The sequence below is a fragment of the Hippocampus bargibanti genome, linkage group LG04 (genome assembly GCF_051943395.1).
Source record: "Hippocampus bargibanti isolate YZ-2025 linkage group LG04, ASM5194339v1, whole genome shotgun sequence".
NCBI classification, from domain to species: Eukaryota; Metazoa; Chordata; class Actinopteri; order Syngnathiformes; family Syngnathidae; genus Hippocampus; species Hippocampus bargibanti.
Window position 1 is genome coordinate 30,031,326 of NC_142737.1, and position 25,958 is coordinate 30,057,283.

The following is a 25,958-nucleotide window of genomic DNA, read 5'->3' on the forward strand; positions in this document are numbered from 1 at the left end:
CTCATGCAAAGTATATAATTTGATTTCATTCGTTTTAAAAAATGTAACTATCAGGTAGGCAGTGAGGCAAAATGGTTAGCCAGCTTTATTATGAAACAGTAACCGAGACCAGATCAAACTGCTGTTACATGTTGCTTTTTGGCCACGAAGTACCTTTCTGTGTCCTTATACTATATCGCTAAATCGCTAGCCCCTCTCCCAGTTCGCTTTAAGATGGTCTGTCTAAGCTGAACTGTGCTCTGTGACCACCGCTCCAACTTTGGAGGCCATTTAGGTCCTTTTCCGTATGGGAATCTGAGCAGTCAATCTGCTACCATAATATGGGTAATGGGGTGGTCTTAAATGAAGATGATTACACTGCAATGACTATCAGTGAGAAGACATGAACAGTACAAAGTAAACTAGCAGGCTGCACCTACTTGTACATTTTACGTATCAAGGTGCCAATCAAAATTATTTTCAGAATTAAAAGATTAGGCCTTAGTCTGACAAAAACTGTTTTCCACACAGGGAACATTTTGGTATACCTGATCAAACCCATAAAAATAAATGTTCCGTTGTTTTTCTTAAAAATGAGCCTGCTGAGTGTTTTTTTCTTCTTTCTTACAAATACATTGGAACTTTTGTCACAATTCAATTCAGATATGGGACAACAACGGTTTGCCTCTGTTCAGAGGGTCAACTGGGCAAGCAGAAATGTGGGATTATTCCACATAATACAGTGCAAGTCTAAAAAGAACTGGGTGTCAGTAAGGGAATCACAGTCTGGGTGTGGGAGACCCCACATAGCAAATATTTTCTTACAATCTTTGGATGTGTTACTGCTGATGTGGCTAAGAATGATTAATCGACCAGTTTTTAATGCCTGCAAAAAAATGTGTATGAGATATATTTAACACAATACTTTATATAGATGAAAAGCAAACAGAAAATTAACACATTACTCTTTAGAATTTCTATTCGACTCCCCATGTCTTCACCCATTTTTTTTTTTCACGAATAAGAGTAGAAAAGTTAGCGAAGTTATGGGAATCTATGGCTGGTAGGAAGGAGAGGAGAGAGGAAGCGGTCTGATCCACAGAGCAGGTGGGAAGGTAGGCGCAGGCTGCCACTGCTTGCTTCAGCGCGGCCGTTCCTGGGCTGCAAGATGGAGCAGTGTGAGGGGCAAGAAAGGGCCGTGATTGACACGGGTAGTAAAAGGGTGGGGAGGGGGTTGAGACAGGGTAGATATTTGGTTGGGCAGAAAAGAGGTCAGGGGAGAAAGAGACAGAGGGCTAAATGCTTATCAAGTGATCAGTCCATTGGCCGCTTTTCGCCATGTTTCTTTGTAAATTCTTCGGCGTTCTTCAAGAATTTTTTACGGTCCTTTGAATATTCTTCTGCTAGGTCTGCCCGCAGGGGATGCTCTGGCTGGGGGTCATTCACCAGTGCAATAAGGGACTGAATAACTGCAAAACAAAATGTGACAAATTCATTTGGATTCAGTCAATTCCTTGATGCAAGATTTTAATTCAAACAGTAGATGGCCTTCAATCCTTCAATCAAACAATACATTTCCATATTGTTCTCCGCCAATGGACGCAAAACACGATAATAATAATACATTGGATTTCTAAGCGCCTTTCAAAACTATTACGGTCACTTTACAAGCTAGGCTGGTAAGCTATCTTCCTGTATATCTATTAGCGGTATGGCTGGCTGGCTTTCTTGCCGGCTGGCGAGCTATCTAGCCGGCTGGCGAGCTATCTAGCCGGCTGGCGAGCCATCTTCCTGTACATCTGTTAGTTGGTTAGCTGGCTAGCTATTAGCTATCTAGCTGGCTAGCTATCTAGCTGGCTGGCTAACTAGCTAGCTTTCTGGCTGCCTAGCAGGCTATCTATCTGTATATGCGTTAGCTGGCTCGCTTTCTAGATAGCTAGCTATTAGTTATCTATTAGCTAGCTAGGTTTCTATCTATTTGAGTTACTTCCGGGTTGAGTGAACGCTGGCGTGTGTGGCTGGCGCTGCTCACCCACAGAAAAACGGATCCTGCGATGCTACCTTAAATAATAATTCATTCTTTTTAGGGGGTTATTAAATGATCAGACGCAAACAATACGTGTGCTTTGTTTTCCTCTTGTGGGAACCCTCAATTGTCAACATTCACACATAAAAACGCTACCACTTACTCTCAGAGATAATTGTTCTGCAATGTCAATTTAGTTTGGCATTATGGGACATCTGCACATTTCCTTTAGTTTCCCTAATGCTAATGTCAGACTACACAAGTGATTTTGACCAGACAGATATCAATAAAAAGGTTTGAAGAAACCTTTTCATCGATGGACGACTCCTGTACGACAGAGAGCTTACACAGACCAGACAGATATCTCACAAACAAACAGTGTGTGTCTTGGGACAGTTTTTGAAGTATTAACGAGTCAACAGCCCATGACATACTCACCAATTTATCGTCTGACATCTGTGACTCTTTACGAGCATGACACAAAAAGTATGTTTACGTCAGAATTTTTAACTGGTCTTGCCACTTAGTGTGGCATAGCCTACGTCATCCTATGATTGGCAATAAGTAAGGAACTAAATCCTCTTTACTCTGTGAGCAGCCCACGGTTACTCCTGTTTCAGATACATTGTGCAGGGATGAGAATGACAAATGAGGAAAAAAGGCGGCGGGGGGGGGGGGGGGGGCACACACATACTTCCCCTTCCCCCCTCTCTCCCTCCCGCACGGCAAGCACGGCAAATTCACTCTGATATCACCATGTGGCAACCTGGAAGTTCAGCGCTTATTGCTCATTTTAAAGCCAGCAACGGATGGTTCGAGAACTTTAAGCGCAGTACTGGGATTCACTGCGTTACTCGTCATGGTGAAGCAGCCAGTTCTGACAGTAAAGCTGCCGAAGCCTTTAAGGGATCATTCCTCAAACCGGTGAAAGAAGAAAGGTACGTTCCTCAGCAAGTATTTAATGCAGATGAGACCAGCCTTTTTTTTTTTTTTTTTTTTAAAGATGCCTAACCGGACTTTCATAACACAGGAAGAGAAATCTGCCCCTGGGCATAAACCCTAATGGGCTAACCCTCCTGTTTTGTGCTAATGCCAGTGGTGACTGTAAGATAAAACCAATGTTGGTTATCATTCAGATAACCCAATGGCCTCCAGGAGAAACCAGGTGGTTAAATCCAAGCTTTCTGTAATGTGGAAGTACAACACCAAAGCTTGGGTTACTCGTCTCCTGTTTATGGACTGGACTGACATTTTCGCTCGTTCAGTGAGGAAATATCTTGAGGAGAAAGGACTCCCTGTCAAGTGTCTTCTTCTCCTTGACAATGCCCCAGCGTATCCACCAAATTTGGAGGAGGAACTTCAGGGTGATCTTAATTTCATCAAGGTGAAATTCCTCTCTCCCAACACAACCCCTCTCCTGAAGCTCATGGACCAGCAAGTGATCGCAAGCTTTAAGAAGCTTTACCAAAAGGCTTAATTTACTCGATGCTTTCTCGTGACTAATGACACCGAACTATCCCTTAGGGCAGGGGTCGGGAACCTATGGCTCGCGAGCCATATATGGCTCTTTTGATGATTGCATATGGCTCGCCGATAAAACTAAAATATGTATTTACTTTTTCGTTTCGTTGTTTTTTTTCGCCGTTCATTTTTCCCGTTGGGGCTGCAGTTGGCGGAAAGCGCAATTTTGATTGGATGACACTGACCTAGAATGGCCGAAAGCGCCATGTTGATTGGATGATAGTGGCCGTCATGTTGAAACAGGTAAACGCCCTTTTAACTGAGCCCAACGAGTGCACTTCAGCGTGAATACACCGGTGTGTGTGCGGGGAACCGCATCGGGTGGGAGTGAGCTGGGGGGTGACGCAGCCTCCCTGGAAGTGTGACAGCGGGCGTCTGCGGAGGTCTTCAAGCCGGCTTTCGATCACCGAATGCGGGCGTGCACGGGGGAATCTCGGCCTGTTCCTTTTGAAATATTTTCCAAGTGTTTGAGCTCCAGCAAGACGGCGAGGAGCAATGAAACAATACCATCGATGAAACAGTCGAATGTCAGTGACATTTTAACAAGCGCCATGTTAACGTTAGCATCGACATACTTCTGCGAGAAGTATATTGCAGATAGCAAGTGTGGAAGCTTATGAGCCGTGTGCAGGCTAGCGAGCAGTAACTTTGCCTCTGGACCAGCAAATTGAATTTCATTCCGATCGTTTTCCTGGAATTTTACCAAACACGAGGAACGGAAAACCATTCATGTTAACGGTGAGTACTATCACAGTTATTTTAAATAATGAATTCTGATATTTTGTTGAAAAGTGTCCGCGCGTGTGCGAGCGATTGTATGTGCGCGCGCGCGTGCGTGTGGCTCTCGCTGAAAAACATTTCTAAATATTTTACTTTTATGGCTCTCTCAGTCAAAAAGGTTCCCGACCCCTGCCTTAGGGATTGTTGGAAGGACCATTTCAATGTGTATCATTGTGTTCAGCTGATAGAAAAGGGTTGGCATGATATTACCCTTCGATCCTTGAATGCAGACAGGAAGAATTTGTGGCCCGCACGCATCCTTGAGAGGGACTTTGAAGGATTTGATCCTCATGACTCTGTTGTTTTGGACGGCATTGTTTCCATTGGACAGAACATGCGACTCAAAGTAGATGCAGATGACATCGAGGAGCTTGTTGCTGACCATAAGGAGGTCATCAGCACAGAGGATTTGATTTGCCTTCAAGAGGACAAGCAGAAGCAAGCCATTCAGGAGTTGTCATCTGAGGGCGAGGAGGAGGAGATGGCTGCAGCATCAAGTGAGAGCATCAAGGTAATGTTCGCTAAGTGGAATGATGTGCAGGCTTTTATTGAACAGTTCCATTCAGAAAAGACTGTGGCTATGAGAAACATCAACATGATGAAAGATAATGTGATGCCTCAGTTTCGTAAGACCTTACAAGTGAGAAAGCAACAGGTGTCAAGAAGTTTTTAGTCAGCAAAAATGATGCTTCCATAAGCCATCAACGACCATCACAAAGGTAAATAAAACTTTATTATACAGTTGTTTATTTCTTTAATTACAGTCTTTATGGAATGTGACTCTCCTTCCAAACAGCAATTCCTTCCGACCTCCAACACCATCAAGCTATCAACGACCATCACAAATGTAAATAAAATGACTCTATTATACAGTGCAGTGTATTTCTTTCATTACAATACAATAGCACATCTATTATACATAGAATAAGGTATATTGTGTGTATTTTTAAGGCTTATTTAGTTGAAAATTATATTTTATGGAGACCTGGGAATGGATTATTCTCATTTTAATGGTTTCCTATGGGAAATTAATTTTTGGGAGACACAATTTTCACCTTACACACTGTCTGGTAACCTATTAAGCGCGTAAGCCAAGGTACCACTATATATATATATATATATATATATATATATTGGAAAGGCATATGCGAGAAGGAGGTCGCACATAACAGCAGTGCACAATGGCTGGTGACTCTGAAAGAGGAGCACAGCAACCTCCCTGAACAGAACCCAGTTACCATTACAGCGGCAGACATACAAGAAAGAGTCTCAGGTATCAAAAACTGGACGGCACCAGGCCAGGATATGGTCCACACCTACTGGCTAAAGAAACTCACAGCAGTCCACGAGCGCCTAGGACAGATATGGGCAAACTACGGCCCGCGGGCCACATAAGGCCCGTTAGGCTTTTTAATCCGGCCCGCCGAATTTGCCCAAATTATAGTACAAACAGTGTCTAAAACTCATGACAAAAAGTTAGCGAACAACAGGGCAGATAACTGAAAAGTTGCCTGCCCCATTTTTCACAACTTGAAGCACAATGAGACAACAAAAAACATTGTCAGAAAGTATAAAGTTTTTTTTTTTAATCAAGAATGCACCTACTATAAATGCTACCTTGCTTAATTTACGGTAAATGTGCATGGCTGTAGATTTTGCTGCAGTAGTCGATTGTCATTGCCGTGCACAATGCAACGTTTGCATTGCTTGCGACGAGCCACTAAGCCCCATTCATAAGTCTCACGTACACTTTACAGTCACGGTTTAATGTAAATTTACGTTTTGTAGCGTCACATATCTTGTTAGCTTCTTTTGAATCTTTCTTCTGGGCTGAGGTTCTGTGCATCTATTTTGGAACATGACATGCAATTGCAAGACTTTATAACGCTCGCGAAAGTCCGGAAGAAAGAAGCAGGCTTCTGATTGGCTGCCGTGCCGAGTATGCAAATTTCAACTGCAGGTAGTCTATGTTTGTGTGCTCGGCAACGGTACACGTGTATTGTTTGCGCGTGAAGGCGAGGGCGTCAGTGAGGAGTTTGTTGAGCGCGCGGTCAGGACAAACCATCTATGATTTGGCGGAATTTAACACAAGTAGGTATTATTGAGCTTGAATATTTCGTTGTGTAATAATATGTTTTGAATGTTGAAAGTGATTCCATTTTTCAATAAATGTTGATTTCTTTAACTTTGCCCCTTCGATGGAAACTTATTAAAAACAGACGCAATAAATCACCAGTGCATATGTTATTTTAATCTATTTCCATTTCCTCCTCCAAGTATCTGCGAAATAGTATGTAAACGCCATATTCCTTGAGACAAATTTATTAACTGATCAGGGATATTTTTCACATTTGAAAGACAGTTAATAAATTGGGTTGTAGTGTACTTACTGTGCTATGAGGTTTGTAGTTTTTGTACATACTACATTTAAAGGACAACCGGCACCATTTTTTGTTTTTGTTTCCCACTGACATCAGAAAAACGTTTTATAGCATCTAAAATACCCAAATCAGGCAGGCTGATATTTTTAGTTAAATGAAAAACACCAATAAAAATGACTTCAAAATGAATCCGGAAATGGTCAGTTTCAGAAGGTCCCACCCCCCTGTACGTGACGTCACGCCAAGACGTCTTGCCTTTGATCGAGAATCAAAACAATGGCTTCAGATTCGGAGATGTTTTCTTGTTACTCATCCAGTTATGAATATGATTCAAATAGTTCTGAAGAGGAAAGCATAAATGTTTGCAATTGATTCAAGGAGCCGTATCAATTTGAGCCGTCAATGACAGCAATGTAGCACCCAGAAAATGCAGAAGATTGCGCCCAAGCTCCGTTGGAAATGGGCTGATTTGTCAGCTGGGAATTTGTGTCAGCGAATATCAAATAGTTGTCTTGGTGCAACACACAACGATTCACCATGGTGTTATTTATGTGTTTTCCTTCTAATTTCACCATCAACACGGATCAACACAAAGTTTTCTGACCAAACAAAGTACCCAAAATGCATTGTATGTCGCTTTCTCGGTCAGGGGCGGTCCAAACGTGACGTCACATGGGGATCGTCATCAACTCGAAAACAAGACTTCATGAATATTCAGCGCAAGTCTTAAAACGTAAATTATAGCTATATGCTGTGAAATCAAAGTTATGAAAGGAAGAGGAAAGGAAAGACGATCACGTTCCGGTCAATCTTGCGTGATAATTTCAGAACTGAAGGTCATGTATTACCCTCTCACCAGGGGGCAATTGTGCTTTGCTCCAAAAAAAAAAAAACAACCTCGATCACCCCGTGAAGAACATGGGGGTGTAGGACCTTCCTTTCAGTGTTTTAATGGAGGAGAGCGGCGATTATGCGAAGAATTTTAGTCACAATTACTGTCTACGCTGGCACAGTATTGGAATGGCAGCGTAGCTGCACAACTAACTGTGGGTGATCTGTTGGGTGACTCTACTCCGGATTCCTCCGATGAGTGGCTGCCGTCGGGTTCGATAAGCAGCCGGGATACTTCAGGCGATCAGGCGATTTTATTTGCTAGGTGAATTCCTACTGCAATAATAGCATACAGTGAACCCTCGTACAGTACAATGTAGTCCAAAAAAAACTTTTTTTTGAAGGAGTCTTTCTCCGAGAGAATAACAATGTTATCGGTAGTTGTTGGCACTTTCTTTTTTGTCTCTTTTTTTTTAGAATAGAGAACAGGAGCATTCTAGTCAGTGTGTTTGATTTTATTCTGTTTTGTTTGCAGTGTTGTTTCTTTTACTTTGTTTGCACATTTGCATGCCATTATTAAAAAATATGTTTTTTCTTCTCTATTGCCAAAAAGGAAAGAGTGCCAACAACTACCAATAACAATGTTCTTCTCTCGGAGAAAGACTCCTTCAAAAAAAACGTTTTTCCCTGAAAAAAAATCTGCGATGCACTGAAGCCGCGATAAGTGAACCACAAAGTAGCGAGGGATCACTGTAGTTCAGATGTTCAAAAGTCCCAGTTCGTCGAGTTATGTACAGTTAGGTTAATCCTATGACATCACAAGCGCACATGTGGTGCTACTATTATGTCTCAAGCGCATTGTCAATGCCTTTTTTACCTCTTTGATGCTGTGAGATGAAAATGGTACAGTATGATGTTAGTAAATAATTGTACAGAGCCTGGTCCGAGTGGAGTATCACCCCAACTCCTACAGAAAGTGCTAAAAGAATTTCCTTCTCTGCAGAAAACGTTTGTTTTCTTGGCTTTTTGGGAAAAAAAAATCTGGCAGTTAATAGCATCTAAAAATGTAGCCACAAGGGGGCACAATCCAGTGTCTTATTGTGCTGGTCCCAAGCCCGGATAAATACAGAGGGTTGTGTCAGGAAGGGCATCTTCCATTCAGAAAAGACTGTGGCTATGAGAAACATCAACATGATGAAAGATAATGTGATGCCTCAGTTTCGTAAGACCTTACAAGTGAGAAAGCAACAGGTGTCAAGAAGTTTTTAGTCAGCAAAAATGATGCTTCCATAAGCCATCAACGACCATCACAAAGGTAAATAAAACTTTATTATACAGTTGTTTATTTCTTTAATTACAGTCTTTATGGAATGTGACTCTCCTTCCAAAAAGCAATTCCTTCCGACCTCCAACACCATCAAGCTATCAACGACCATCACAAATGTAAATAAAATGACTCTATTATACAGTGCAGTGTATTTCTTTCATTACAATACAATAGCACATCTATTATACATAGAATAAGGTATATTGTGTGTAGTTTTAAGGCTTATTTAGTTGAAAATTATATTTTATGGAGACCTGGGAATGGATTATTCTCATTTTAATGGTTTCCTATGGGAAATTAATTTTTGGGAGACACAATTTTCACCTTACACACTGTCTGGTAACCTATTAAGCGCGTAAGCCAAGGTACCACTATATATATATATATATATATATATATATATATATATATATATATATATATATATATATATATATATATATATATTGGAAAGGCATGTGCGAGAAGGAGGTCGCACATAACAGCAGTGCACAATGGCTGGTGACTCTGAAAGAGGAGCACAGCAACCTCCCTGAACAGAACCCAGTTACCATTACAGCGGCAGACATACAAGAAAGAGTCTCAGGTATCAAAAACTGGACGGCACCAGGCCAGGATATGGTCCACACCTACTGGCTAAAGAAACTCACAGCAGTCCACGAGCGCCTAGCACAGATATGGGCAAACTACGGCCCGCGGGCCACATAAGGCCCGTTAGGCTTTTTAATCCGGCCCGCCGAATTTGCCCAAATTATAGTACAGTGTCTAAAACTCATGACAAAAAGTTAGCGAACAACAGGGCAGATAACTGAAAAGTTGCCTGCCCCATTTTTCACAACTTGAAGCACAATGAGACAACAAAAAACATTGTCAGAAAGTATAAAGTGTTTTTTTTAATCAAGAATGCACCTACTATAAATGCTACCTTGCTTAATTTACGGTAAATGTGCATGGCTGTAGATTTTGCTGCAGTAGTCGATTGTCATTGCCGTGCACAATGCAACGTTTGCATTGCTTGCGACGAGCCACTAAGCCCCTTTCATAAGTCTCATGTACACTTTACAGTCACGGTTTAATGTAAATTTACGTTTTGTAGCGTCACATATCTTGTTAGCTTCTTTTGAATCTTTCTTCTGGGCTGAGGTTCTGTGCATCTATTTTGGAACATGACATGCAATTGCACGACTTTATAACGCTCGCGAAAGTCCGGAAGAAAGAAGCAGGCTTCTGATTGGCTGCCGTGCCGAGTATGCAAATTTCAACTGCAGGTAGTCTATGTTTGTGTGCTCGGCAACGGTACACGTGTATTGTTAGCGCGTGAAGGCGAGGGCGTCAGTGAGGAGTTTGTTGAGCGCGCGGTCAGGACAAACCATCTATGATTTAGCGGAATTTAACACAAGTAGGTATTATTGAGCTTGAATATTTCGTTGTGTAATAATATGTTTTGAATGTTGAAAGTGATTCCATTTTTCAATAAATGTTGATTTCTTTAACTTTGCCCCTTCGATGGAAACTTATTAAAAACAGACGCAATCTTGATAAATCACAGTGCATATGTTATTTTAATCTATTTCCATTTCCTCCTCCAAGTATCTGCGAAATAGTATGTAAACGCCATATTCCTTGAGACAAATTCATTAACTGATCAGGGATATTTTTCACATTTGAAAGACAGTTAATAAATTGGGTTGTAGTGTACTTACTGTGCTATGAGGTTTGTAGTTTTTGTACATACTACATTTAAAGGACAACCGGCACCATTTTTTGTTTTTGTTTCCCACTGACATCAGAAAAACGTTTTATAGCATCTAAAATACCCAAATCAGGCAGGCTGATATTTTTAGTTAAATGAAAAACACCAATAAAAATGACTTCAAACTGAATCCGGAAATGGTCAGTTTCAGAAGGTCCCACCCCCCTGTACGTGACGTCACGCCAAGACGTCTTGCCTTTGATCGAGAATCAAAACAATGGCTTCAGATTCGGAGATGTTTTCTTGTTACTCATCCAGTTATGAATATGATTCAAATAGTTCTGAAGAGGAAAGCATAAATGTTTGCAATTGATTCAAGGAGCCGTATCAATTTGAGCCGTCAATGACAGCAATGTAGCACCCAGAAAATGCAGAAGATTGCGCCCAAGCTCCGCTGGAAATGGGCTGATTTGTCAGCTGGGAATTTGTGTCAGCGAATATCAAATAGTTGTCTTGGTGCAACACACAACGATTCACCATGGCGTTATTTATGTGTTTTCCTTCTAATTTCACCATCAACACGGATCAACACAAAGTTTTCTGACCAAACAAAGTACCCAAAATGCATTGTATGTCGCTTTCTCGGTCAGGGGCGGTCCAAACGTGACGTCACATGGGGATCGTCATCAACTCGAAAACAAGACTTCATGAATATTCAGCGCAAGTCTTAAAACGTAAATTATAGCTATATGCTGTGAAATCAAAGTTATGAAAGGAAGAGGAAAGGAAAGACGATCACGTTCCGGTCAATCTTGCGTGATAATTTCAGAACTGAAGGTCATGTATTACCCTCTCACCAGGGGGCAATTGTGCTTTGCTCCAAAAAAAAAAAAACAACCTCGATCACCCCGTGAAGAACATGGGGGTGTAGGACCTTCCTTTCAGTGTTTTAATGGAGGAGAGCGGCGATTATGCGAAGAATTTTAGTCACAATTACTGTCTACGCTGGCACAGTATTGGAATGGCAGCGTAGCTGCACAACTAACTGTGGGTGATCTGTTGGGTGACTCTACTCCGGATTCCTCCGATGAGTGGCTGCCGTCGGGTTCGATAAGCAGCCGGGATACTTCAGGCGATCAGGCGATTTTATTTGCTAGGTGAATTCCTACTGCAATAATAGCATACAGTGAACCCTCGTACAGTACAATGTAGTCCAAAAAAAACTTTTTTTTGAAGGAGTCTTTCTCCGAGAGAATAACAATGTTATCGGTAGTTGTTGGCACTTTCTTTTTTGTCTCTTTTTTTTTAGAATAGAGAACAGGAGCATTCTAGTCAGTGTGTTTGATTTTATTCTGTTTTGTTTGCAGTGTTGTTTCTTTTACTTTGTTTGCACATTTGCATGCCATTATTAAAAAATATGTTTTTTCTTCTCTATTGCCAAAAAGGAAAGAGTGCCAACAACTACCAATAACAATGTTCTTCTCTCGGAGAAAGACTCCTTCAAAAAAAACGTTTTTCCCTGAAAAAAAATCTGCGATGCACTGAAGCCGCGATAAGTGAACCACAAAGTAGCGAGGGATCACTGTAGTTCAGATGTTCAAAAGTCCCAGTTCGTCGAGTTATGTACAGTTAGGTTAATCCTATGACATCACAAGCGCACATGTGGTGCTACTATTATGTCTCAAGCGCATTGTCAATGCCTTTTTTACCTCTTTGATGCTGTGAGATGAAAATGGTACAGTATGATGTTAGTAAATAATTGTACAGAGCCTGGTCCGAGTGGAGTATCACCCCAACTCCTACAGAAAGTGCTAAAAGAATTTCCTTCTCTGCAGAAAACGTTTGTTTTCTTGGCTTTTTGGGAAAAAAAAATCTGGCAGTTAATAGCATCTAAAAATGTAGCCACAAGGGGGCACAATCCAGTGTCTTATTGTGCTGGTCCCAAGCCCGGATAAATACAGAGGGTTGTGTCAGGAAGGGCATCCGACGTAAAAAAAATTGCCAAAACAAATATGCGAATCAAACCTATGAATTCCATACCGGATAGGTCGAGGCCCGGGTTAACAACGGCCGCCATTGGTACTGTTGACCTTCAGGGTGCCAGTGGAAAATGGACTACTGTTGGTCGAAGAAGGAGAGGAGGGAGGTGTGCCCGGAGGAAAAGAGAGAAATGGAACGCCAAGAGTATAGAACTAAGAGTAGGAACTTTGAATGTAGGAACAATGACAGGTAAAGGTCGAGAGCTCGTTGACATGATGCAGAGAAGGAAGGTAGACATACTGTGTGTCCAGGAGACCAGGTGGAAAGGGAGCAAGGCTAGAAGCTTAGGGTCAGAGTTAAAGTTGTTCTATCATGGTGAAGACAGAAAGAGAAATGGAGTTGGGGTTATCTTAAAAGAGGAGTTTGTTAGGAATGTCTTAGAAGTAAAAAGAGTATCAGATAGAATGATGAGTCTGAAGCTAGAAATTGAAGGCGTGATGTTCAATGTTGTGTGTGGGTATGCCCCACAAGTCGGATGTGAGCTGGTGGAGAAGGAGAAATTTTGGTTGGACTTTGATGAAGTCATACAGAACATCCCGAGAAGTGAGAGGGTTGTAATTGGTGGAGACTTCAATGGACATGTTGGCGCAGGAAACAAAGATGATGAGGAGGTGATGGGCAGGTTTGGACTCCAGATGAGGAACGCTGAAGGACAGATGGTGGTTGACTTTGCTAAGAGAATGGAAATGGCTATTGTGAATACTTTCTTTCAGAAGAGACAGGAACATAGGGTGACCTACAAGAGTGGAGGCAGAAGTACACAGGTAGACCACATTTTGTGTCAACGGCGCCATCTAAAGTAAATCAGTGACTGCAAAGTAGTGGTTGGTGAGAGTGTAGCCAGACAGCATAGGTTGGTGGTGTGTAGGATGACGCTGGCAGTGAGGACGATGAAGAAACCAAAGGCTGAAGTGAGGACAAAATGGTGGAAGTTGAAAAAGGAAGAGTGTTGCATGACATTTAGGAAGGAGGTAAGACAAGCACTGGGTGGGCAAGAGGTCCTTCCAGATGACTGGCAAACTACAGCGAACATAATCAGAGACACGGGTCGGAGAGTACTTGGTGTATCGAGTGGGAGAAAGGTAGATAAGGAGACTTGGTGGTGAAATGGGGAGGTGCAGGAGTATATACAGAGAAAGAGGTTAGCAAAGAAGAAGTGGGACTCTGAGAGGACGGACGAGAGTAGACAGCAGTACAAGGAGATGCAGCGCAAGGTTAAAGTAAAGGTGGCAAAGGCCAAACAAGAGGCCTATGATGACTTACATGCTCGGCTGGACAGCAAGGAAGGCGAGACTGATCTTTACAGGCTGGCGAAACAGAGAGACAAAGATGTAAGGACCTGCAGCAGGTTCGGGTGATTAAGGATAGAGATGGCAATGTATTAACAGGTGCCAGTAGTGTGATGGCAAGATGGAAAGAGTACTTTGAAGAATCGATGAATGAGGAAAATGAGAAGGAACAAAGAGTAGAAGACGTGACTGTTGTGGACCAAGACGTAGCAAGCATTGACAAGGATGAAGTGAGGAGGGCGCTGAAGAGGATGAAGGGGGGAAAGGCACTCGGGCCTGATGATTTACCAATCGAGGTATTGAAGTGTCTTGGTGAGGTGGCGGTGGTGTTCCTGACTGGGTTATTAAACAAGATTTTAGATGGTGAACAGATGCCTGAAGAATGGTGACAAAGTGTACTCATGCCAATTTTTAAGAACAAAGGAGATGTGCAGAGTTGTACTAATTACAGAGGAATAAAGTTGATGAGCCATACAATGAAACTCTGGGAAAGAGTAGTTGAAGCTAGACTAAGAGCAGAAGTGAACATTTGTGAGCAGCAGTATGGCTTCATGCCAAAAAAAAAAAAAAAAAAAAAAAAAAAAGAGTACGACAGATGCAATGTTTGCTTTAAGAATACTGATAGAGAAGTACAGAGAAGGTCAGAAAGAATTGCATTGTGTCTTTCTAGATCTGGAGAAAGCGTATGACAGGGTGCCCAGAGCAGAGCTGTGGCATTGCATGAGGAAGTCTGGAGTGACGGAAAAGTATGTTAGAGCGGTACAAGACATGTATCATGACCGTAAGACAGTTGTGAGGTGTGCTGTCGGTATGACTGAGGAATTCAAGGTGGAGGTGGGACTCTACCAGGGGTCAGCTCTGAGCCCCTTCTTGTTTGCTATGGTGATGGACAGGCTGACAGACGATATTAGACAAGAATCTCCTTGGACCATGGTGTTTGCAGATGACATTGTGATCTGTAGCGAGAACAGGAAACAGGTGGCGGAGAAACTAGAGCTGTGGAGATATGCCCTGGAAAGGAGAGAAATGAAGATCAGTCGCAGCAAAACGGAATATATGTGTGTGAATGAGAGGGATTCAAGTGCAAGAGTGATGCTACAGGGGGAAGATATAAAGAAGGTGGAGGATTTTAAGTACTTGGGGTCAACTGTCCAGAGCAATGGAGAGTGTGGAAAAGAGGCGAAGAAGCGTGTCCAGGCAGGCTGGAGCGGCTGGAGAAAAATGTCAGGTGTGATGTGTGATAGAAGGGTTTCAGCTCGGATGAAAGGAAAAGTGTATAAAACCGTGGTGAGACCAGCCATGATGTTTGGACTGGAGACAGTGCCACTGAAGAAAAGACAGGAAGCAGAGCTGGAGGTAGCAGAGCTGAAGATGTTGAGGTTTTCTTTGGGAGTGGCCAGGTTGGATAGGATCAAGAATGAGTACATTAGAGGGACAACTCATATTAGAGGCTTTGGAGAGAAAGTCAGAGAAGTCAGACTGAGATGGTTTGGACATGTCCAGAGGAGAGAGAGTGACTATATCGGGAGAAGGATGCTGATTCTTGAACTGCCAGGCAGGAGACCGAGAATAAGACCGCAGAGGAGATTTATGGATGTGGTCAAAGAGGACATGAAGGTAGCTGGTGTGAGAGAAGAGGATGCACAAAATCCTTATCCTTATCCACAGTCTCGTCACCTCCCGCATCGATTATTGCAACGCACTTCTCTTCGGTATCAACCAGAAATTTCTCCATAAACTCCAACTCGTCCAAAATTCTTCAGCCCGGATCATCACTAGAACCCCCTCCTTTCACCACATCACCCCTGTCCTCCAGCAACTCCACTGGCTACCTGTTAAACATCGTATCGAATTCAAAATACTTCTGTTTACATTCAAAGCCATCCATAACCTTGCCCCTTCCTATCTTTCTGACCTGCTTCAATTCTCTGTTCCCTCTCGGTCCCTCAGATCCTCGTCCTCCCTTCACCTCTATGTGCCCTCTGCCCGTCTCACCACGATGGGATGCAGAGCTTTCAGCCTCTCTGCTCCCAAACTCTGGAATTCTCTTCCACCCAACATCCGCAATATTGACTCCCTCCCTATTTTCAAGGCTCACCTCAAAACCCACCTGTTTAAAATTGCTTTCAATGTATAGTTCTATCTGCTATTTTATGTATCATTTTACTTATGGTTTTATTGTTATGTGCTTTGTTTTATTGTTTTTATTGTAAAGTGTCCTTGGGTGTTTTGAAAGGCGCTTGAAATAAAATGTATTATTATTATTAAAACCGGGATAGATGGAGGACATTGATTCGCTGTGGCGACCCCTGAGGGGAAAAGCCGAAAGGAAAAGAAGAGTTAATAGCATCTAAAATACCCAAAACACGCAGGCTGATATTTTGAGTCAAATGCAAAACACCAATAAAAATGACTTAGTGTCCAAAAACTGCCAACAATCAGCTCGAAATTGGGGATTTTCCGAAAGTCCGGCCCCCAGTTCATGACGTCACACCAAGGCGTCTTGCCTTGCCCAAGAAACAAAACAATAGGCTCACGGAGTTCAGTTTCGGAGAAGATGCTTTCTTGTTACTCATCCAGTTATGAATATGATTCAAATAGTTCTGAAGAGTCGATTAAAGGAGTCCTCCCATATCAATATGAGCCGTCAATGACAGCAATTTAGCCTCCCAGAAAATGCACAAGATGGCGCCCAAGCTTTGTTGGAAATGGTCCGATTTGTCTGCTGGGAATTTGTGTCAGCGAATATCAAATAGTCTTGGTGCAACACACAACGATTCACCATCGCGTTATGTGTTTTCCCTTTAATTTTGCCATCAACACGGATCAATACAAAGTTTCAGGACAAACAAAGTACCGCAAAATACATTGTGTGTCGCTTTCTCGGTCAGGGCGTCACGTAGGGGATCGTCATCAACTCGAAAACAAGACTTACAGAATATTCAGCACGAGTCTTAAAACGTAACATATATCTATATGCGGTGGAATCTTTGTAAAATACGCTCAGGAGAAGTCATTTGAAGTGATTTTACAAATTATGGACACAACGTGTCCGATGGCGTCGGTTGTCCTTTAAATGACTTTTTCTGCTGAACATGTCGTGTCGCTTGAGGCTGTCGCACTTCCATTTCGTCCATATTTTTCCATCAGAAGATTCGCTTACAACTTTAGCTTTGCTGCATATTTTGCAGAGCAGACCTTTCTCACACGAAAAAGAAAATGTCTCACCCAGTTTCACTGCTTGTTCTTCTATTTGCAGACTGCGACAGCCATTCCAACTTAAAAGCACCGCACTTCATTTTTATTTTGGTTTGGGGAGTCGACGTATCGCAATCCCAGCCGGGTCGCTTCGCCATGATAAAACCTTAGCATTGGCGCAACTTGTCGCCGCCGCACTGTTATCGTAAGAAGCAGAGAACATGCGCAAGTGCTGTCAATGCCGTGATCGCATCGTGTGATACAGTACATCTAATCATAGGTGCCAACTTTTGAAACCAGAAAAGCCTAGTAATATGCTGGGGTCCAGGCCCCGGTTGGTCCAGGACAAAGTCCTTGTCAGGAGGGCACGGGGGCAAAGCCCCCCCATGAAGCCGAACCACATTCCAGTTATTTAAAATGAGGCAGAAAACAACATACAAATGTTGATCAATGTGAAAGATATAGTGAAGAAAATAAGTATTTGAACACCCTGCTATTTTGCGATTTCTGCTACTTATAAATCATGTAGGGGTCTGAAATGTTAATCGTAGGTGCATGTCTACTATTAGAAAGATAAACTAAAAAGAAAAAAAAAATCAGAAATCACAATGCATTATTTTTTAACAATTTATTTATGCGATACAGCTGCAAATAAGTATTTAAACACCTCTGTCTCATCTCGAATTCTGACCCTGAAAGACCTGTTAGTCTTCCTAATTAAAAGTCCACCTGCACTCCAGGTATCATCTTGAATCAGATGCATCCGTTTCAGGTCATTAGGTGCATAAAGACACCTGTCCACCCCATACAATCAGTAAGACTTTAACTTGTAACGTGGCGAAGACCCAAGAGCTGTCCAAAGACAAGGCTGGAAAGGGCTACTGAGCAATTGCCATGCAGCTTGGGGAAAAAAGCTCCTTTGTTAGAGCAATCATTAGAAAATGGAAAAAGCTAAACATGACGATCAATCTCAATCGGAGCTTGATGCAAAATATCACATCATAAAATAGCACATATCAAGGCCCGTCTGAAGTTTGCATATGACCATTTGCATGACCTTGAGAGTTTTGAAAAGCGCTTATAAATGAAATTTATTATTGTTATTATTATTATGATTATTATTTTAGGAGAAGGTTTTGTGGTCAGATGAGACCAGATTAGAACTTTTTGGTCATAATTCCACTAAGCGTGTTTGGAGGAATGAAGGGTACAATTCGAAGAAAACCATCCCTACTCTGAAGCATGGTGTGGTAGCATCATGCAAAGGAAGCATGGGTGTGATAGCATTTTTATGCATAGGACAAGTCCACTGCATTAAAGAGAGTATGACTGTGGCCCTGTATTGAGATTTTTGGGAACAACCTCCTTCCCTCAGTCAGAGGATTAAAGATGCGTCGTGGCTGGGTCTTCCAACACGACAACGACCCAAAGCACACAGCCAAGAAAACCAAGGAGTGACTCTGTAAGAAGCATATCAAGGTTCTAGCATGGCCCAGCCAGTCTACAGACCTAAACCCCGTCGAAAATCTTTGGAGGGATCTCAAACTCCGTGTTTCTCAGCGAAAGCCCAGAAACCCGACTGAACTAGAGAAGATCTGTGTGGAGGAGTGGGCCAAGATCCCTCCTGCAGTGTGTGCAAACCTGGTGAAAAACTACAGGAAAAGTTTGAACTCTGTAATAGCAAACAAATGCTACTGCACCAAATATTGACATTCATTTTCCCCGGTGTTCGAATACTTATTTGCAGCCATATCACACAAATAAATCGTGAAAAAACATGCATTGTGATTTCTGGATTTTTCTTTTTATTTTATCTCTCTCACAGTAGACATGCACCTACCATGAAAATTTCAGACCCCTCCATGATTTCTCAGTGGGAGAACTAGCAATATAGCAGGCTGTTCATATACTTATTTTCTTTACTGTGCTTGTGAAAAAAATCCCAATATTTCTACTTGTCCATACTATTTTAAAAAGAAAACAAAAGTAATATTTTACAATCACCCAAACATTTAATAATCAATTTTGTTTGAAATGTGCCATGAATTGTAAGACATTGTTACAACTGTAAGACATTTCACGACTGTAGTTTACAATTTCACACCTCAAGCATTGTTATTTTCTTGTGCATTTTTTGCTTTCTTCAATTGCTCATTTGAGTGAGTCAGATGGTGGCACTTGTTGCCAGAAGCAGGCTTCCAAGAGCTTCCAAGAACTTTCGTTGACAGGCTTGACCGAAACTCTGTTTTGATTTTGTTGAATATGCGCTCAGTCAGCATTACTGTGGTACATGACTAGCACAGATTTAGCCACAAGTACACCTTCTTCCTCCTGAAATTAGAGGTAAAACAATCAGAACAAGGGATTAGGAAAGCAGAGCTCACTCATACACCTGCTACTATGGATGAAATCGATGAGCCGTCATCTGTACAAATTTGAAGGTTTCGGACGTTTCGCCTCCTATCCAAGAGGCTTCGTCAGCAAACTAAAGTCTGACTGGTCGTATCGGCCCTATTTATATATCCCTAATGTCCAGCCATGGCGGCGCCGGACACAGCTATGATAGGTCCCTACTCTCAGGTTGAGGGGAGCAGGGGACCACTCCCTGCGGCCCCACTGTTTGTTCCTACATTCCTGACTAACGACTGGCCCATTTCCCCCACTCCCACCGGTATCACCTCATCAGCATTACGAATGTTGCCTAACCTGTTTTGCCTAAGCAGGCTATTGTATGAACGATCCAAATTGTACCTCACCCCACCAGACCGGTTTAATGAAGGATTTTGTTGTTTTATAAGAATCGCTTCTTTTACCCCCCTTCAAACCATCTATGTTTTTTCGCTAAGATTTTAACCTCATTGTCGTCAAATGAGTGGTTGCTAGCTTTTAGGTGCAAATGTACTGCCGATTGAGTCCCACTCGTATTATCCCTGCAATGTTGATAAAGTCTTTTTTTGAGAATTTGTTGAGTCTCCCCAATGTACTGCTCTTTACAATTTTTATTCTTACAATGTATGGAATAAACTACATTACTTTGTTTTTCATTTGGTAGTCTATCTTTTGGATGCACTAATTTTTGCCTTAACGTGTTTATCGGTTTGAAATAAGTAGGAATTTTGTGGTGCCATAGGACTCTGTAATTTTTCAGAAACTCCTGCAATGTAAGGTACTGCTACTCCTCTCCTTTTTGTATCTTGAGAATTATTGGTTTCATTCCCTATTCTTTCTTTCTGACATTTGTTGAATGACCACTGAGGGTACCCACAGTTAGTGAGTGCTCGCCTGATATGTTTTGACTCCTTTATTATATCCTTCAATGCTAGTTGGTATTACTTTAGCCCTATGCTGGAGGGTTCTGATAACTCCTAATTTGTGTTGTAAAGGGTGGTTAGAGTCAAACAGTAAGTATTGGTCAGTGTGCGTCGCCTTCCTAAAGACTTCTGTTTTTAGCGCTCTGTCCTCTTTTATAATTACTTTACAATCCAAGAAGGCTAGTTGGTTCTCTTTAATGTCCTCACGACTAAATTTAATGTTGATGTCTACAGAGTTGAGGTGATCTGTGAATGATTGAATTTCTTGTTTTTTAATTATGACAAAAGTATCGTCCACATATCTAAGCCAGTGTCTAGGTTTTGTCCCCGGGAAGGATGTGAGGGCCTGTTTCTCTTCTCCATATCTTCCATGTACAGATTAGCCACTATGGGTGAAACTGGTTAGCCCATAGCACAACCATGAATTTGTTTATAAAAATTATCCCCAAATTGAAAATACGTAGTATTAAGTAATAAGACTTTATCAACATTGCAGGGATAATACGAGTGGGCCTCAATCGGCAGTACATTTGCATCTAGCAACCACTCATTTGACAATGAGGTTAAAATCTTAGCGAAATAACATAGATGGTTTGAAATAGGGGTAAAAGAAGCGATGCTTATAAAACAACAAAATCCTTCATTAAACCGGTCTGGTGGGGTGAGGTTCAATTTGGATCGTTCATACAATAGCCTACTTAGGCAAAACAGGTTAGGCAACATTCGTAATGCTGATGAGGTGATAACGGTGGGAGTGGGGGAAATGGGCCAGTCGTTAGTCAGGAATGTAGGAACAATCAGTGGGGCCAACAGGGAGTGGTCCTCTGCTCCCCCCAACCTGAGAGTAGGGACCTATCATAGCTGTGTCCGGCGCCGCCATGGCTGGAGATTAGGGATATATAAATGGGAGAGCTTAAACGCTAAATGAATAACTGCATTTGAGAAAAGGTGTGCATGTATTTTGGCTTTGTACCGAGGAAATGTACAAAGCGTGATATTAAAGAAATGGTCAACATGAATATACCATATGCAATAAATTTGTTCATCTTACATTTAATTTTCATTTTTCCGTTACTGATATATTGCCATGTATTGGAATCAATGGTTCAATACCAGAACATATATAATGTTACAGCTCTACCGGAATTGCTTTGGGGGCTTGTTTCCGTTTACTGCTCTTCTCCAGGTAATAGAAGATATCTATGAGGTCATCCAGTCATCCAGCTTTACAAGCAATTGCTTGGCTCTTTTCTGTACAGCCAAGTGTATGAGGTGACAGGAACAACGTGTATACACAGATGTGAACAATTATTTATAATCTACAGTAAAGTCTCGTTATATCGATGTTTTCGGGAGTCAGAAAAAATGTCGATATAACCGTACTATCGATATATCTGTCCGGCGCCGAACTGCATTAAAAAGGGGGGGGGGGGGCAATATGTAAATGGGGGATCTTTGATGGCATGCAATTTTATCATTGGGTTCATGGATTGCGTATCTAGCATGCTTTTTGTACAGTAGTGAAGTGAAAAATAAACTTATGCATAAAATAAAAATGTCTTTACACTTTAAAAATGACTATTTCCTTTCAAAAATGCAACCAATGCAAAATCCTCACGTTCTATACACACGAAACCACGAACGCCAACATATACAAACATGAAAAACAGTGATTGTTGCAAGCGATAAAGATATCTGAATACAACACAATTAAATACATGTATGGAAAACAAAAACTGCAACGTTTACATTACTTACGTTGAGATGAAGTATTCTGCGACACGTCTAACACTTTCGCGATGGAGGATTTGCTCCTTGTTGGATTCTCCTCGACAGCCACTATTGCCTTGTACTTCGTTCCGAGATCACAATTCTTACGTTTCCCCATGGTTTAAATTGGTGTTGAACAACAGTACTGTATATAAGCTCTGCTACACCTTTTTTTATTGTGCTCGCGTATGACAATTCAAAACACGGAAGCTGGTCGCAAGGCAAGCGAGCTAGTCACGTGACTAAGCCACGTGACCAACGGCGTGACCGATACAGATTTCGATAATGGTGGTACTGTATAGAAACCCCTAAGCAAATATCAATTCACATTAAGTATCTTTTGTATCGATATAAACATAGCAAAATGGCCGGCGGGAGATGAAAAAGAGCACCGTAGTAACCGGATTATCGTAATAACCATGAATCGTACTAAACGGAACTAATTATACATAAAAAGACTAGAGATGTGCACGCGAAATGAAAATGGGATCGTAATAAGCAGTATTATCAATATAACCGATATCGATATAACAACACTTTACTGTATATAATGGTACACAAATCATCAGCATAGAAGAAAATTGGGAGTTTAATTACATGATTGATGAGGGGTGAGAATGTGTGTAATTAATTATTCATTAGCATAGAAAAAAATGAAATAAAGCTTACCTCCAATGTAGGTAGATGGCGATATTTCATTGACATACGATGCAACCGCTTTTTTTGATCCAGACTTGTGTTTCTTCATTCCCACGTGGTCTTTCATGTCGCTGATTTCTCCATGCCCGATCGAAAAATCTTGTCGACACACTGCCTCCTTATTTTCCTTTTGGCTTTTCCCTTAAGGGGTTGCCACAGCAAATCAGTGTCCTCCATATAACCCGGTTTTGTGCATCCTCTTCTCTCACACCAGCTACCTTCATGTCCTCTTGTCGACACACGTGTAATTTTCACCTTTTCTTGACCGGAGTATAATTCCAGGAAATGCTTTGGAGTATTCCTCACAACTAGTTTTCTTTAACTTTTCACACTTTTAGTTGATTTATCCCCAGCAGATGCCATTATACAATGATCAGAGCGATACTAACTCTTGAGACTCGATTCCAGGAATGAGCAGTTATGTACCACGCGCCTGTGCAATTTATCTAGCTGGCCGATCTCCTGTTCTCGTGTTTTGAATGAACATACTATTTTGAAGATTTTTTTTAATTAGTGTTTTTTTTTTGGAAACTGTAATTTTCATTATTAAGCCATATCCCGGAATGGGAAATGAAAAAGGTAGTTTTTACGGCAAAACTGGAGTAGTTGGCAGGTATATCTAATTCATTTGCTGTGCGTTCACTGTGCTGGATAGGTTTTGTTGGGCACAGAGAGTGGACGACCACACCGCAGTTCCTCAGCTTTGAGGGAATATTGGTGCTGTTACATCTCCAGTAAATGGACATTTAAATGAAATATACCTTTCATTGTGAGGCCTTGAGCTGCAAACTTCGCTTGTCTCAAAGCATTTAGGCAATTAGCTAGCTGCTACTGCTCCCTAACGGTTAGGAAGAGTACTACACAAATAAAAAGTCAGGCGAAACACCACAGGTATACATAGCGTGGATAATTTCCCACGGCACACTCGGCAATATCTCCACACATGGTTTTGAAAAGCACTGTCATTACACACCAACCTTGGTCAGTTTTGGTTGCTGGCTTCCAGTTCTCTGCACTGATTACAGGCAAACACACCTGCCCCTTCTCATCAATGTTGGGGTGATAGATCTTTGTTTTGAAGGTGATCTTGGGAGGCTTGAAAGGGTATTCAGTGGGGAAAATGATTTCAATTCTGAAAGCACCTTTGTCATAGGGAGGGTTGTCCTACACACAAATGAAGAACAATATAAGAGAGGTCCCAAAGATGTGGTCACACTCCAGAAAATAAATAGTTGCTTACAGGAACAATGAGCCCTTGCCATGACAACAGGTTTGATTCATCAACTTGAATGTTTCTGAAATTTTTCATTCCAGATCTGCGAATCTCATCAAGTTCCTGGGAAGAAAAACAATGAATAGATGAGTAATCAATGGCAAAGTAAAGGACAAGAAAATACTTTTACGTTAAAACAGAAATGAAAGTGGACTTTCCTCAAAATACAAATATGAGCACTGAAGGTGCTTAGTCCTGCTAAGTGGGGGTGCAAATATACATACAGTAAAGTCTCGTTATATCGATATAGGTTATAACGATAGTACCGCTTATTACGATATTATTTTCATTTCCCTTGCACATTTCTAGTCTTTTTATGTATAATTAGTACCGTTTAGTACGATACCCGGTTATTACGATAATCCGGTTATTACGGTGCTCCTTTTCATCCCCCGCCGGCCATTTTGCTGTTTATATCGATACATTGGTCGCGCCATTGGTCGACTTGGTCACGCGAGTTTGTTACGTGACCAGCACCCGTGTAGCAGAGACATTTTCATTTTCAGACGCTAGCTTGTGTGTAGCAGACGAGATTGAAGTGTTTGTGTTAAAAGGTAAAAATGGGAAGCAGAAGAAGATTGATGACTTTTTTAAATTGTATACATAATACAGTAAGATGTAAGCGTTGCAGTTTCCCTGTTGTGTTATGTACATGCCCACTGTACTGTATATGAATGCAATCGTTTCTTGCAACGTTTGTTTTGTCGGCTGAAGCGTGATGATTTTGAAAATTAACATTCCATACTGCGTATTAAAGGACAACCGATGTCACTTTTTATTCAAATGCAAAACACCAATAAAAATGACTTTACGCCAAGATGTCTTGCATTGCTTGTGAATCCAAACAATGGCTTCAGATTCGGATAATATGCTTTCTTGTTACACATCCAGTTTTGAATATGATTCAAATACACTGTAGTTCTGAAGATGAAAGCATACATGTTTGCAATCATTAAAGAATTATATGTGCCATTTTGAGGCAACATTGGGGGAACATCTCTCACCCCCAAAAAAAAAAGAAAAAAAAAGAAAAAAAAAGAGGCACAAAATGGGAGCTCATGGCGCTTGGCTTTTTTCCAACTCCCGAGAATATCGATATAACGAGACTTTACTATATATATATATATATATATATATATATGCCACATACATGCATCACCGAATGCTTGGAGTTGTATAAGGTCAACAGGACCCTGAGAGCCTTCATAGCAAACTCGATGAGGATGTGGAAAACCACACTTGAAACCAATGGCAAGCCACGAACGTAAGTGTCCAGTGTCCATCAAATGAGGCCTAGACCAAGGTGATGCACTCTCCCCACTGCTGTTCTGCATAGGACTGAACACCCTCAGCCAAATAACCGCCAAAACAGGCTATGGATACCGCCTCAGAAATGGAGCTACAGGCACCTCCTCCACATGGATGACATAAAGCTGTGTGCTAAGAGTGAGAGGGACAGACTCCCTGATCCACACAGCCAGGACTAGGAGTGACTAAGAGGGGCAAGGTATTCCACACTGCAGAGGTCTCACTCCCTGAAAGAACAATAGCAGACATTGAAAACAGCTACAAGTACCTTGGTATACCACAGGTCAATGGTAACCTCGAACTAGCAACAAGGAAAGCGGCTACGACCAAATGCCTCCAGCGGGTGAGGCAAGTCCTAAGAAGCCAGCTCAATAGCAAGAACAAGACCCGGGCAATAAACAGATACGCCCTGCCAGTGATCAGATACCCGGCAGGAATAATAAGGTGGCCAAAAGAAGAGATTCAGACCACGGATGTTAAGACCTGAAAACTCCTCACCATGCACGGAGGGTTCCATCCCAAATCCAGCACC

At 41.7% G+C, this 25,958-nt stretch overlaps 1 protein-coding gene across 2 annotated transcripts in view; it reads right to left on the bottom strand.

Moving 5' to 3' along the window:
- Positions 1 to 62: 62 nt before the first annotated feature.
- Positions 63 to 25,958, bottom strand: part of ube2l3b (ubiquitin-conjugating enzyme E2L 3b) — a 30,714-nt gene continuing 4,818 nt past the window's right edge. The window contains exons 2-5 of one of the 2 annotated variants that reach the window (XR_016114770.1): positions 24,086 to 24,181; positions 23,823 to 24,009; positions 17,096 to 17,262; positions 1,309 to 1,448 (exon numbers count right to left, since the gene is read on the bottom strand). Coding sequence is in view for 1 of the 2 variants with exons in the window: in XM_088995075.1 (XP_088851201.1) it covers positions 1,294 to 1,448; positions 23,823 to 24,009; positions 24,086 to 24,181 (438 nt within the window). In the remaining variant the exon portion in view is untranslated. Of the gene's footprint in view, positions 1,449 to 17,095; positions 17,263 to 23,822; positions 24,010 to 24,085; positions 24,182 to 25,958 lie in introns of both variants that reach the window. The other variant, XM_088995075.1, reaches the window with a different exon arrangement.